The sequence below is a fragment of the Lolium rigidum genome, chromosome 4 (assembly GCF_022539505.1).
Source record: "Lolium rigidum isolate FL_2022 chromosome 4, APGP_CSIRO_Lrig_0.1, whole genome shotgun sequence".
NCBI lineage: Eukaryota > Viridiplantae > Streptophyta > Magnoliopsida > Poales > Poaceae > Lolium > Lolium rigidum.
The window spans coordinates 208,995,519-209,008,936 of record NC_061511.1 but is presented as its reverse complement, the minus strand read 5'-3'; the positions used below and the strand labels follow the sequence as shown (position 1 = coordinate 209,008,936).

Sequence of the window (13,418 nt, the reverse complement as noted above, 5' to 3'; positions counted from 1 at the left end):
AAATCTCGGGGGCTACTGACATAGGAATCCCAAATGGGCCTGCCAAAGATAGTACCCGGGGTTTTACGAAGGCCCACTACCCGAAGAATAAGAAGGTTCGAAAGCCCAAGATATATTAAGGAAAGTAGAATTGTAATAGGGAGTGTTGTTTGTAAATTTAGCGGGATGAGTTGGAAACCGTCCCGAACTCTGTAACTTGTACAAAACGAAACCCTCGGCTCCACCTCTTATATAAAGGGGGAGTCGAGGGACGAGGAAGATCATCGAATCATTGTCTGCAAACCCTAGTTTTCATATTCGTCGAGTACTTTTCGGCTGAAACCTTCGAGATCTACTTGCCCTCTACTTCTAACTAAACCCTAGCCTACAATCCATAGGCATTGATAAGTTAATCCCTTGTCATGATCTCCCCGGCAACGGCGCCAGAAATTTAGCTTGATGACGCGTAAAGCACACGCCCGTTGGGAACCCCAAGTGGAAGGTGTGATGCGTACGGCAGCAAGTTTCCCTCAGTAAGAAACCAAGGTTTATCGAACCAGTAGGAGTCAAGAAGCACGTTGAAGGTTGATGGCGGAGGAGTGTAGTGCGGCGCAACACCAGGGATTCCGGCGCCAACGTGGAACATGCACAACACAATCACAGAACTTTGCCCCAACGTAACAGCGAGGTTTTCAATCTCACCGGCTTGCTGTAAACAAAGGATTAGATGTATAGTGTCGATGATGATGGTTGTTTGCGAAGAACAGTAAAGAACAATTGCAACAGTTTGTATTTCAGATGTAAAGAATAGGACCGGGGTCCACAGTTCACTAGCGGTGTCTCTCCCATAAGATAGCAGATGTTGGGTGAACAAATTACGGTTGGGCAATTGACAAATAAAGAAGGCATAACAATGCACATACATATATCATGATGAGTACTATGAGATTTAATCGGTGGCATTACGACAAAGTACATAGACCGCTATCCAAGCATGCATCTATGCCTAAAAAGTCCACTTTCAGGTTATCATCCGAACCCCTCCGGTATTAAGTTGTAAACAACGGACAATTGCATTAAGTATGGTGCGTAATGTAATCAACACAAATATCCTTAGACAAAGCATCAATGTTTAATCCCTAGTGGCAACAAGCACATCCACAACCTTAGAACTTTCTGTCACTGTCCCAGATTTAATGGAGGCATGAACCCACTATCGAGCATAAATACTCCCTCTTGGAGTCACAAGTATCAACTTGGCCAGGGCCTCTACTAGCAACGGAGAGCATGCAAGAACATAAATAACATATATGATAGATTGATAATCAACTTGACATAGTATTCAATATCCATCGGATCCCAACAAACACAACATGAAGGATTACAAATAGATGATCTTGATCATGATAGGAAGCTCACAAGATCTAACATGATAGCACAATGGGGAGAAGACGACCATCTAGCTACTGCTATGGACCCATAGTCCAGGGGTGAACTACTCACACATCGATCCGGAGGCGATCATGGCGATGAAGAGACCTCCGGGAGATGATTCCCCTCTCCGGCAGGGCGCCGAAGGCGATCTCCTGAATCCCCCGAGATGGGATTGGCGGCGGCGGCGTCTCTGTAAGGTTTTCCGTATCGTGGCTCTCGGTACTGGGGGTTTCGCGACGGAGGCTTTAAGTAGGCGGAAGGGCAGGTCAGGAGGCGTCACGGGGGCCCCACACGCTAGGGCCGCGCGGGCCCCCTCTAGGCCGCGCCGCCCTAGTGTGGCGGCGCCCCGTCGCCCCACTCCGTCTCCCCTCCTGTCTTCTGGAAGCTTCGTGGAAAAATAGGCCCCTGGGCGTTGATTTCGTCCAATTCCGAGAATATTTCCTTACTAGGATTTCTGAAACCAAAAACAGCAGAAAACAGCAACTGGCTCTTTGGCATCTCGTCAATAGGTTAGTGCCGGAAAATGCATAAATATGACATATAATGTGTATAAAACATGTGAGTATCATCAGAAAAGTAGCATGGAACATAAGAAATTATAGATACGTTTGGGATGTATCATCCCCGCCATCCATGATTCGACGCGCCAGAAACTGCGGGTTGTGTGAGAGCTACAGGACCGAGTGCCCGTCATGATGAGGACATCCTACTACAATATTACCTCCGTCATTGCAAGATGAAGACGATGTTGTTGTGAAGCTCAAGTCCAATAAAGTCAGGATTGGACCAATGACACGAGCTCGTGCGAAGCTACTCAAACAACAGGTGAACTTGTTCCTAAGTGATACTTTGATTGATGAGAACTTTATACTGCCTAAGTCCTATTACTTATGTATGATCAGGTATGAAGAGGGAGCAAGCATCGCACGAGGAGGAGATGAGCAGCTGGACAAGAAGCTGGACGTGAAGCTGGACATGGAGCTGGCCATGAAGCTGGACATGAAGACATCCCATGGAAGCGCGAGGGAGGAGAGGGAGGCTTGCGCGGGGGAAGAAGAAGAAGTCCAGGCCGGCACCAGACCCGGTCAGACCGGCCGCCACGCCGGCGCGCCCGGTCCCAGGCCCGATCCAACCGGGCGCCTGACCGGCCCAGCCCGGCGCCGACCGGATCCTCAGCCGGTGCCAACCGGGAACTATCCAGTATGCCCGGAACCGTAGCTCGGTCACCGCCCGGCGCAGGCCCGGTTTCAACCGGCCCGACCCGGTCCCAGGCCCGATCGACCGGCTCCTGAGCCGACCGTGTCCGAGTCTGTCTCGACCAGATCCCTATCTGGGTCGTTTATTCTTGTATTTTCTCGAACCCTGGTCGTTCTAAACCCCTATATAAGTGCCCAGGACGCCCCCAAATTAGGTTTAGACCATGTTTAAGATAAACCTTAGTTCATAGTTGATTGCTTTGCAACTCTATCGAATTCTTACACCATATTGCATTGATTTGGTGTAAACCCTCAAAAGTCTTGTGCGATCTGCTGTTCCAATGGGAATTAGACGGTTGCAACTTACCGCTTTGTGGTTGGCGGCTACGTGCGTAAGTGTGTGGAGTTGCGAATATCTTGCAGGGTTGAGAGCAGTTGCATTGGCGACAGGGACCAATCGAGAGATCTCGTTGCGTCATACAAGTTATCATCCACTTCATCATCAAGTTATCTCCGCTGTGTTCATCCCGTGATCATCATCACCACCGTGCTTACTGAGAAGATCGGGCAACCCCTTATCACGTCATGTCGCCGGCTGTTGGAACCACTACATCGCTTATGTGGACCGCCGCAACAACCCTTTGTGTTGGACTGTTGCCACTGATGCCACCCGAAGGATGTCGAGCTGGAATGACGGGGAGACCTCCAGGGAGTCTTGGCGCGGCGTGTGAGTCCTCCATCCCCTCCAACCTCTCCCCTACACTGGCGGTGTGCTTTAGCTTTAGGGTTTGGGCAAGGCTTGTCAATTTAGCAATTATTTAAGGATTGTCTTCATAGCTTAGAGTTATGCCTATCTTGGTCGATGTGTAGTACCCCGAGCCGAACTACACGCTGGAGACGATCGCCGACCCAACGTGGACCGACATTGCCGATCCCGAATCAGCCCCACTGTGCCGTATGAATGACGTCATTTCTATGTATGTTCGAAGAAAACAAGAAGAAGTGTGCTACATTTTCTCGATTTAGTAAGAGATGAATTTCTCAGATTTATACAAAATTCACATTTGTTGGATTGTATCAACTGTGGGTTTGTGTACTAGGCTGATCCTCAATAGTCTTTGCCATGCCAACATGCATTAACCTCTTTATGGGGCATCTATGAGGCAAAGGTTCTCAAAATCATGAGAAAATTCAAAATGCTGAGCCGATGAAGAATTTAATTGAAGAAAAGAGCAAGGTGGAAGAAAAATACACCAGTTTAGTGGCCGATATGAATCACTAGATGGATGCTGCTGAGAAGCGTGCGTTGGAGCAAAATATGGCAAAATTAGAAAAGAATTGTAAGAACGATTTTGAAAGTGAGTTGCACAAGATGGAAGAGGAGAGGAATTTGCTGCTAGAGGAGAAGAAGATATGGAAGGATAAAAAGAAAAAGAAGTTGGTATACACCTTCTATGATGTTCTGAAAGATAGTGATGCAAACACGGATGAGTTAAGGAAGATCAATTAAATTTGTGATGAGTCATATTTGTATTTTGGAAGTATGTGCTAAAAAAATTAGTTGTACTCCCTCCGCTTGGGCCTAGATCTAGCCGTGCCAACAATCGGTCTCCAGCGCGGGGCGGAATGATGATCCTGTTGACGGTCATTTTTCATCCGCCGCTGCTCGGCAGACGCATGGACGGCGGCATAGGGTAACGTGCCTCGGTGAAGGTGAGACTGCATCGCCCGAATCCATTTGCGGCGATGTTGTGGCGTATGCTCGACATGGCTGAGATGTGGGAGGAGTGCGTGAATGGTGTGGAGTCGCCGAGAAGGCCGGTTCGTCTGTGTGACTGTCGAGGTTGTACCATCACTGGCGACATGGCTTTTGGTTACATCTAGCGTCCCCGTAGTGTCCTGTGTGTAGCGAGGATGGGTTAGGACGCCGAACACCATATTAGCTCGCGTCGGATGGAAAAAAAGTTTGAAGCTCACGGCTGGAGTCGGTTAAACGTCCAGCTTATCCTAAATCTCTTTAGGGACGTTTTAGGTTTTAAGGAACACGGCTACAGATGCTCTTAAACCATGGTATTTGAAATCATGGTATTTGGACCCTGCACGTGAACAGCCTAGAAATTATCTCACACAAAATCGGAGTGTACAAACTCTAAAAAACGTAGGATGAACTGAGGCGAGATAAAAAGTACCACGCGTAGGAGGCAGCCTAAACGGAGACCGCCGCCGCTGGATCCGCCGGCATCTCTTCTCCTTCCGGCCGGCCAAGGAAGACAACAAACCGGCCGGCAGCGCGAGAGGAGGTGCATCTTCACCTCGCGTGCTGCACTCCTAGCAGGTGTGCGGACCCGATGGAGGAAGTGGCGGAGGAACTCGTGGGCATAGTTTCAAATAGCCGGCTATAGCCTCGCTATAGCTGTTTGAGCATGTTGCCGCTAAATGAAATCATGTACAAATTAGCCGCTATAGCCTCATTTAACCCGCTATAGCCTGATTTAGAGGGCTGCCGCTATTTTTCATAGCCCGCTATTTAAAACTATGCTCGTGGGTCGGAGGCGTACGCAGCGGCTGGAGATCTGAGTGGGGTTGGCGCGCGAGTTGTGGATTTGTCGGCGCCCTGCCCTGTTTCGTGGCGCGAAACAGAGCAGCTGCTCAATGCTGCGCTCTTCCCTTTGCCCGGTGCCAGAATCTGCGACGAGGACATGATGCGGCATGGTGGCGAGTCGCTGTTCGTTCTCCACCCCCATTTGAGTTCGTCGGACCTGCAGCCGGCAACCGGCGTGTGGACTCTATGGACGACGACGAGAAGGACAACCGGCGTGTGCAACTGGCGAACTCAAGGTCGCTCTGTAAGTTTCTTCTTCCTTCCACAACATACGAATGGGTTTCTGAAGGTTGATGATATTTTTGCACAAAATGAATGACGAGTATACATATTTTGAGATTCAGTTTCCAGTTTGTTAGATATATAGCATATATGTTCTTTTGCTTGAATGGTGTTCTCTCAGGCTCGGACACTAGAGGAGGTAGAATAAGTCTAATGGCCGAGCCACAACGACAGTCTGATTCGGGCATCTCATTTTCTGTTCCCCTACCCAATGCACAAAACACCAATACACAGTCAAATAGATACTGTACCATCAGATCATCACAAGAAAGTACCATGCTCTATAAGTGCTGAGCGAGTGTTGCATGCATCTTAATCATCAGGACAGGAAAGATGGATGCCACAGATATTACAAATTGTTTGGTTACAAACGGAGCAAACTAACAGAGCCCCAGGACATTACAAATTGTTTGATTACAATCATCACATTGACATTCATGCTTTCTTTCAATCGAACAAACTATGGTAGAAATTATATCCCTCCAGAGTGCAAGCAAGAATCACAATTCCACTTCGCGTGATGGTCCTCCTTTAACTCAATGAATCCAAATCGTCCTGAACGAAATCTTGCAATGTAATTCATGCCCTAAATTTTGCAGCCTGCTGTGGGTATAACCTGTCTAGGTCACGGTCCTAGTAAATAAGCTGCAAAATGAGTAATAACAATAGTTTTATCAACTTGGGTTCTAGTTCATATGAATGATAAGCTGTATACGCAAGGCAAATGTTACATTCAGATGGTTCCAAGTGTGATACACTGGCCAGTACTGCAAACAAATCCCTAGGTTACTATGTGTATCATTCCATGAGTAGTGGCTATAACCAGTAGATGTACTCTAGAAACCAGAGAAATCATCTTTTTCTACCACTATATTTTGCAAAACGAGGTGTTGTTTAACAAAAGGAAAATGTCAAGGCAAAGTATACGAATATGTAGACATTTCTGCATGAAAGAACCCTCTGTAGAAAATGTATGAAATAATAAATTCTAATATATAAGAAAAGGGGATGAGTACGTAAAAATAAAATAAGATTAGTACTACAGAGAGCCGGCTTCCGGCTTTGGTAGGACACGTACCTTTTCTTTTATGTGAGCCAGCTTCATCATGTTCTCCTCTAATTCACACCACTGCTTTAGGTCAGGGCAATTAGCAATCTCTAGTTTTTGGAGGTTGGTGAGTTGTTCCATGCCCTCAGGCAAACACTTGATACCTTTACATAAGTAGATATGAAGATCCACGACAGAGCTGGGCAGGAGACATACCCTTTCACCCAAGTGATTTAATTCAGGGCAGCCACTAATGGTTAGTTTCTTGAGATGGGTGAGTTGTTGTATGCTTTCTGGCAAAGAACACAAGACAGGACATTTAATCAGGAAAAGTTGTTCGAGGGAGGTTAATTCTCCTAACCAGTGCGGCAGTGATGCCATGTTGCTGCAACCCCACAGACTTAGCCTTTTGAGTTGCCACTTGTTCTCGTTCAGCCATTTTGGCAGCTCTTCCAAGTATTCGTCTTCTAGTGTTAGAGTCTTCAGAGAGGAGAGATGTTGGATGACCTCTGGTGAGCCGGTCAGATCGACTGAGCTTTTAATATGCAAATCAGTGAGGTCAGGGAAGTGCTGAAGCAAGCTCCACTGGTGCAGAGGTACCTTGCTGTTTTCAACAGACAGGTCAGTAGTTACAGGAGAAAAGGAGGAGGTGGCATTGGTGTGTGGTCCACTACACTCTTCCCATGATGATAACACTTTATCGCTGTTTGATATCCTCCACCTTTTAGCTTTAGGTGGAAGCGGTTTAATCCTTAACAGGGGGCAATCATGAATTTCTAACAGTTTAACCACGTGATCCTCACCACTGGAGTGTGACGTGGTCCACTCTTTCAGGTTTACCATGCCTGTGAGATCCAGATGCACTAGGTTTGGCAGTTGGTCCAGTGCTAGCCAGGCTGGAAAGCTGACACCGCTGTAACCACATATCTCCAGCTTCATCAATGTGCTCGGTGGAACCAGATTTTCCATCAAAATTTTGTGATCCACAAATCTCTCAGCATCCGGAGTCCACTCTAGTTTCAAGTACTTAAGATTTTTCTTCCCCATCAAATTTATACGCTGGGCCTCTTCTACGGACTTCACATTTTCAAGTCCAGTCAACTTGAGCACCACAGGATCTATGTGTTGTAGCAGGACGAGGTTGCTGCTAGAGTGGCCATCACCAGGCTGCACCCGAAAATGTGGTAACGATATTGCACTGCTGCCAACCTGAAGGGCTTCGAAGATTAACGAACCATTTATATCAAGAAACTTCAAACTATCCATTGTACCTATACTACCTGGTACCTTTTGAAGACGCCAGCATTTTGCGAGGTTCAATGTATGCAGTTTTCTCAGGTTACAAATACTTTCAGGTATACTGATAATATTATCATTAGCAGATAAGTCCAAATGCTCCAGATTGGAAAGATTGCTGCATATATAGTTGATGAGACTATCCATGGTATCTTTAACCATATTACTCAGCCCAGACACATTCAAATACCTGAGTTTGGTCACATTTTTTGGCAACAACATGATACTTGTACCATGTAAATTTAAATGTTGCAGATTAGACAGACCAGCCAAAGCTTCATCTAGACAATCAATACTACGACAGCCTGATAGATCAAGATGAACCAAATTTTTTAGACTCTGAAATGACCTCGGCAGTTCTGACATTCTCCCACAACCTGACAAGCTTAAGTACTTGAGTTGAATGAATGTGCCCAAAGCTTCTGGGATCTTTCGAAGATCACACTTCTCTAAAGATGATAAGTTCAGATACTCAAGTTTGTTCAGGGTGCTCAAAACTTCTGCTTCTTGGCAACTTTCAAGATATGAGCTGAATGATAAGTTCAAATACTCTAGTTTGGATAGGGCGCCCAGAGCTTTTGGCATCTCTCCAATTTTTTGGCAGTGAGATAAGTTCAAATACTGGAGTTGTGTGAGGTTCCCCAAGAGTACCGATATGCCTCCAACACAGGAGCAATTTGACATATCCAAATGCACCAATTTTTGTAGCCTCCTGAATGATTCTGGCAGTTTTACAAGTCCTGAACAACCCGACAAATTAAGATACACCAGACCTTCAGTATCTCCAATTGACTCCGGTAGCTCCATAATTGTAGGAGATCCATGAATGTCTAGATAAATTAATTTTGAGAGCTTGGTGATACTATCTGGAATCGTTGTGTGTTGGACTCCCGGAGCGTTAAGATACCTCAACTGCTTCAGTACACCAATAGAATCTGGCAACTTGTGTATGATGCACTCACTTAAGTCCAAGACACGCAGGGAATTAGCGGATGAAAATGCAGCATCATGAACTATGCTTTTATCACACTTCATAAAACGGAGTGCCCTTATCTTGGATAACTCCGGGACCAATGGCTTGCTACAATCATCGAGTAATGCATAGTGATAGCAGCTTCCCTGGGCATTATCACCTTTGCTAACGACAAGAATTTCATTGTCAATGGCTGTCCTTGCTAAATCGTGCACTAAGTCATGCATGGTTAACAATGTAATATCTTCATCATATAGCTCGATATTCTGCAACAAAATAAGCATTCCCCGGCGTTAGATTCTCTAAGTTGATATATTTAAGACTTTGTGAATTAACTTCCTTATATTAATACTATTCACTCCTTTATTAAATAATAAAATTATTTTAGGTCCTCTATTGGGCTCTGGGATAAAACATACTATTTGTACCCTTGTGTCACAAAATCATACTACAATTTTTATCATTCAAATCATTGTAAAGTAGTTTTCAAACAAATGACTAGATGTTTTGCGTAGTGGCATACAGTTAATCATGGTTTTGTTTGAAAAAATTGAAATTTATGAAATGTGAGAATTTTAATAAAAATGAAAAAGTAAAAATCATGTCATAAAATCATAAATTCCTAAGTGGCACTAGTGTGTAAGTGGCAGTATGTGGGTGTCAGTTTCATGTATGATTGGTCTCAAATTCTAAATAATCCTAGTGGCGTATAAATGTGGATTTGGTATTTCATATATACCAATAGAATTGGATTACTAATCCCACAAATGGACTTATGCTACTCCGTCAGCTTAGAAAAGTCATCTTAAGTGATGATCACATCCATCTGGTTGTAGCCTAGGTTCAGTAAAATCAGTTTCCAAAGAGTGCTTATGTCAGTGGCCAGAGCTCTGGTATCCGACAAGGAACCAGTTATGTTATTGTGGCCAAAACTAATCCAAAGTAATAGTATACTGAATAAATCCACAAAGTTGTGATGAACAGTTCATATTACTTCCCTAAAAATTAACAGCACAGTATTATATATTTATCCTTGTATATCGAAAATTTTAGTTATGAAAGTATGCTATGCAGATATGCAGTTCTCTTTTTGTAGAATAATGTTTTTTGGTAGGGATTTTCTGGAAAAGTTTGGTTATGAAAGTTTAGTAATGAAAGTACGCTATGTGGGCACAACTTGGTTCTAGGGAAAGTTTAGAATTTTCACTCCATTCACTTGCACTTAGGGATTTCAAACCCGGCGCATGTGTGAGTGTGGTAGTATGTGAAAGTAAACTATGTGGGCAACAACTTAGTTTCTAGGGGAAGTTAAGATTTTTTCACTCCATTCACTTGCACTTAGGGATTTCTAAACCGACGCATGTGTGAGTGTGGTAGTATGTGTGGATGAAACTGTTCTGTTTTAATATTTACTATTGTAGTATCAAATTCTAAATAGCCACAATGCTCTATAATATGTGGATTTCGGTAATTGGATTATTAGTCCCACAAAAATGCAACACTCAAAAATTGGCGCGTTGCAGGCATGCATTTTAGTTCAAACTTTTGCTATGCATCTTTCAGTATTATGGCATGTTAGTGTCCTACGTAAGTGAATAATAATAAAAACTTTCCCTTGAATATGTATATTCATCGTGACCGAGGGCTTGGCTTGCCCTGTTAAGGAGTGAGAACCCTTCAGGATTTCTAGTGAATTGCCCAAGGTAACCCTATCTTTATTAGATTTTACTTTTGGAAGCAGGAATGTTGGCCGCCACTTATTTATTTATATGCTTGTAAAAGATACAATCAGATAAAAAAATTGCAAGAAATATAATAAAACATTTGCACATTAAAAATAAAATATAAATTTTGTAACCTACATTTAAAATAATATGTAAGAAAAAACAGAGGGTTAACTTTTCGTACCAAGAGATCATGCTATACACAGGAAGTGGAAGTAAGAGACTTGTTTATCATACGTTATATGAGGATGCAAACTTTAGACCTCGTGTTAGGCATTTCGTTTTGCTCCTAGCAATCACTACTTGATATGCTTTTTCTTGATTTTGAGCATGCCGCAATAGAATTAGTAGTTGAATATTGTGGGGTTGTACTAGGAGCTAGTGCAATAATGTACAAGTGGGTGTTCTATGTGTAACAATTTATGAAATATTTAAGAACTTATTTGGAAAAGTTCTGTTTTGTAAGTTACACCTCCTTATATGTTATACTATCATTTCAATATCTTGCATCTTGTGTACTTAAAAAATATGCACTACATACTTAAGTGACCTTGCAGTAATTTGAAGAAAGTAAAATACATTCAATCACATAAGATATACAGTATAAACTCACCGATGGTGACTTGGAATGTTCAAGGAAAGAGAGTCCCAAAAGTTGACTAATGTATATTTCACCAAGCTCCCACGTGGAGAACCCAAGAGAAATCCATTGGAGAATAAGATCATCTTTTGCTATCTTGTGACCTTTTGGAAATATTGCACAGTAAGCAAAGCACAGCTTCAGATATGAAGGCATAAAACTATAGCTCAACTTCAGAGATGCAAGCACTTGGGAAGAAGTTGGATCTACTGAAGAAGATGCATTCCAGATCTTACAATCCCTCACTGATTCCCATTCACTTGGTTTCATAGATTGCATCATGTGTCCAAGAGAGATAGCTGCTAAAGCCACACCACAACACTTCATTGCGATGACCTTACCTATCTCCTCTAATTGTTCTCTGTCATCTCTAGATTCAAATGCACTCTTTTGCTTTATTATAGACCAGCACATTTCATCAGTCAATGGTTCTAATTTGTATGGTTGGATGGTACAGATATTTTCTGCAATGGCATCATCACGTGTGGTTACTATGACTACCACGTTACTGCCCTTCCCAATCTGCAGCATATCGATTAGACTCTTCAGCTGAGATTTATCACCCTCCCAGAGGTCATCTAGAACAATAAGAATCTTCTTGTCAGCAAGGAGCTTTTGAAGACAATTGTGTATCATCTGCATTGTACTGTACTCACTCTCCTTCACTTCCATTGATAGTTGTGATATTATAGAATTGCCAATCTTCTTCAAATCAAATATCTGTGACACATAAACCCACACCTGAGAGTATTCTTTGAATATGGAATTATTGTAAACCATTTTTGCCAAGGTTGACTTTCCAAGGCCTCCAATTCCACATATGGGAAGGATAGTGATCTCCTTTTGCATGTTCTCAGATAAAGAAGCCAATATTTCCTCTTCCGCCTTGGTCCTCCCAACAACCTGTGTCTCCATGATTGACGTGGTTTCCCGTATATCGGTAACCTTTGGCTCATTACCATTAGTGTCTTCCCATAATCTGAATTTCTTGTGTTGATCGGTTATCACCTCCAGATCCTCCCTCATCGTCTCCATCTTGTTGGCCATTGTAATCTTGGGACCAACTAGGAGACATGGGATCATAATTGCCAAATATTTTTTGAATGAGAACTGCAAGACAATTGATTTGTTACTACAGTGAGAAATGACCAGCTTTATAGTTCTATACTACAAAGGCATTTGGCACAACTGGATTTTCTAAAAAAACATCAAGTTTCTATAAGACCAAATCTTCTTTCATATTTTTGAAAGATTCCGAATGTATGACCATGACAAAACTATAGAAAACTAAGCTCAGACATGAAAAGTCTTGCAACATTTAGAAAAGTTAAATCATATCAAAAACAAATTCTAACTTGTCTATTTAATTAGTTCTAGCAAGTTTATATAGAAAGAAGTGATCAATATGATGATATCTGGAAGAACAAGGTAGAACAAACAGGCCGGTGGCCTGCAGCGCACACATACCTTCCGTGGAGACGGCTGAGTGATTGGTTCTGTATCGGCCTCGAAGTCATCAATCATGTCCGAGATGGCGTACATGGCGTCCTTGAGCCGCTTCAGCCACAGAAGCGTCGGTTCATCAGTGATGGACCGCCTCTCGGCAACCTTGAGCAAGGCCTCGACAGATTCCAGAGCCATTTTCATCTTCCTCAGATCCTTGTCGAAGTTCTTCTGCAGGGTGATCTGACCACCGATGGCAGAACCAATCTGGTCGCTCACCACCTTGAGGATGGCAGCGGCAAGCATGCCGCCGAGCTCCGCCATGGCCGCCGCTGCTAATGCTCAAGATCTGGGCGGTTGAAGGAAGGTCTCAGGAGCAACAATGATAGGTTACACGCTTATGAGGTGCACGATGGGATCTTATTGGAGTTCTAGTCAACTTTATGCCAAGTCCTTTTCTTTAGCAAGTTCATTTTGTATGTATCTGTACAGACTGAACAGCTGCACGCATCGTGCTGGTTAGTGAATTCTTTGTCATTAGCTGATTTAATTTGTGCCCATCGATGGTGCACATCTGTGTTGGTGGCTCAGTTCACATGGCATCTTCTTGACTTGAACCGGTCTAAAGGCATCTGCAATAATGGCGTGTAATTTAAGAAAATTTATATAGGTTTTGGGCAGGGCCCCAATGATTCAATAGTCGTACACCGCACAATGGGCAGCGGCAAACTCCGATCAAGGAAATACTATAGTACTCACTCTGTCTAAAAGAACCTGCTCAACTTTTTTCTAGATACAGAT

The 13,418-nt window shown here is 43.4% G+C and overlaps 1 protein-coding gene across 1 annotated transcript; it reads right to left on the bottom strand.

Annotated features, from left to right (window-relative positions):
- Nucleotides 1–5,754: 5,754 nt before the first annotated feature.
- Nucleotides 5,755–12,941, bottom strand: LOC124706938 (putative disease resistance protein RGA1). The gene is made up of 6 exons (XM_047238605.1): nt 12,642–12,941; nt 11,421–12,284; nt 11,148–11,312; nt 8,018–9,076; nt 6,572–7,750; nt 5,755–6,138 (listed from the first exon to the last, which is right to left on the bottom strand). The coding sequence occupies exons 1-6, from the start codon at nt 12,939–12,941 to the stop codon at nt 6,127–6,129; spliced, it is 3,579 nt and encodes a 1,192-aa protein (XP_047094561.1). The 3' UTR covers nt 5,755–6,126.
- Between the last annotated feature and the right edge of the window lie 477 nt (nt 12,942–13,418).

Coding starts and splice junctions, on each gene's coding strand:
- LOC124706938 (XM_047238605.1), bottom strand. CDS start 12,941: ATGGCGGAGCTCGGCGGCATGCTTGCCGCTGCCATCCTCAAGGTGGTG. Junction 9,077..11,147: donor AACATTCCAAGTCACCATCG/GTGAGTTTATAC, acceptor ATTTTGTTGCAG/AATATCGAGCTATATGATGA. Junction 7,751..8,017: donor CCAAACTCAGGTATTTGAAT/GTGTCTGGGCTG, acceptor GAAGCCCTTCAG/GTTGGCAGCAGTGCAATATC.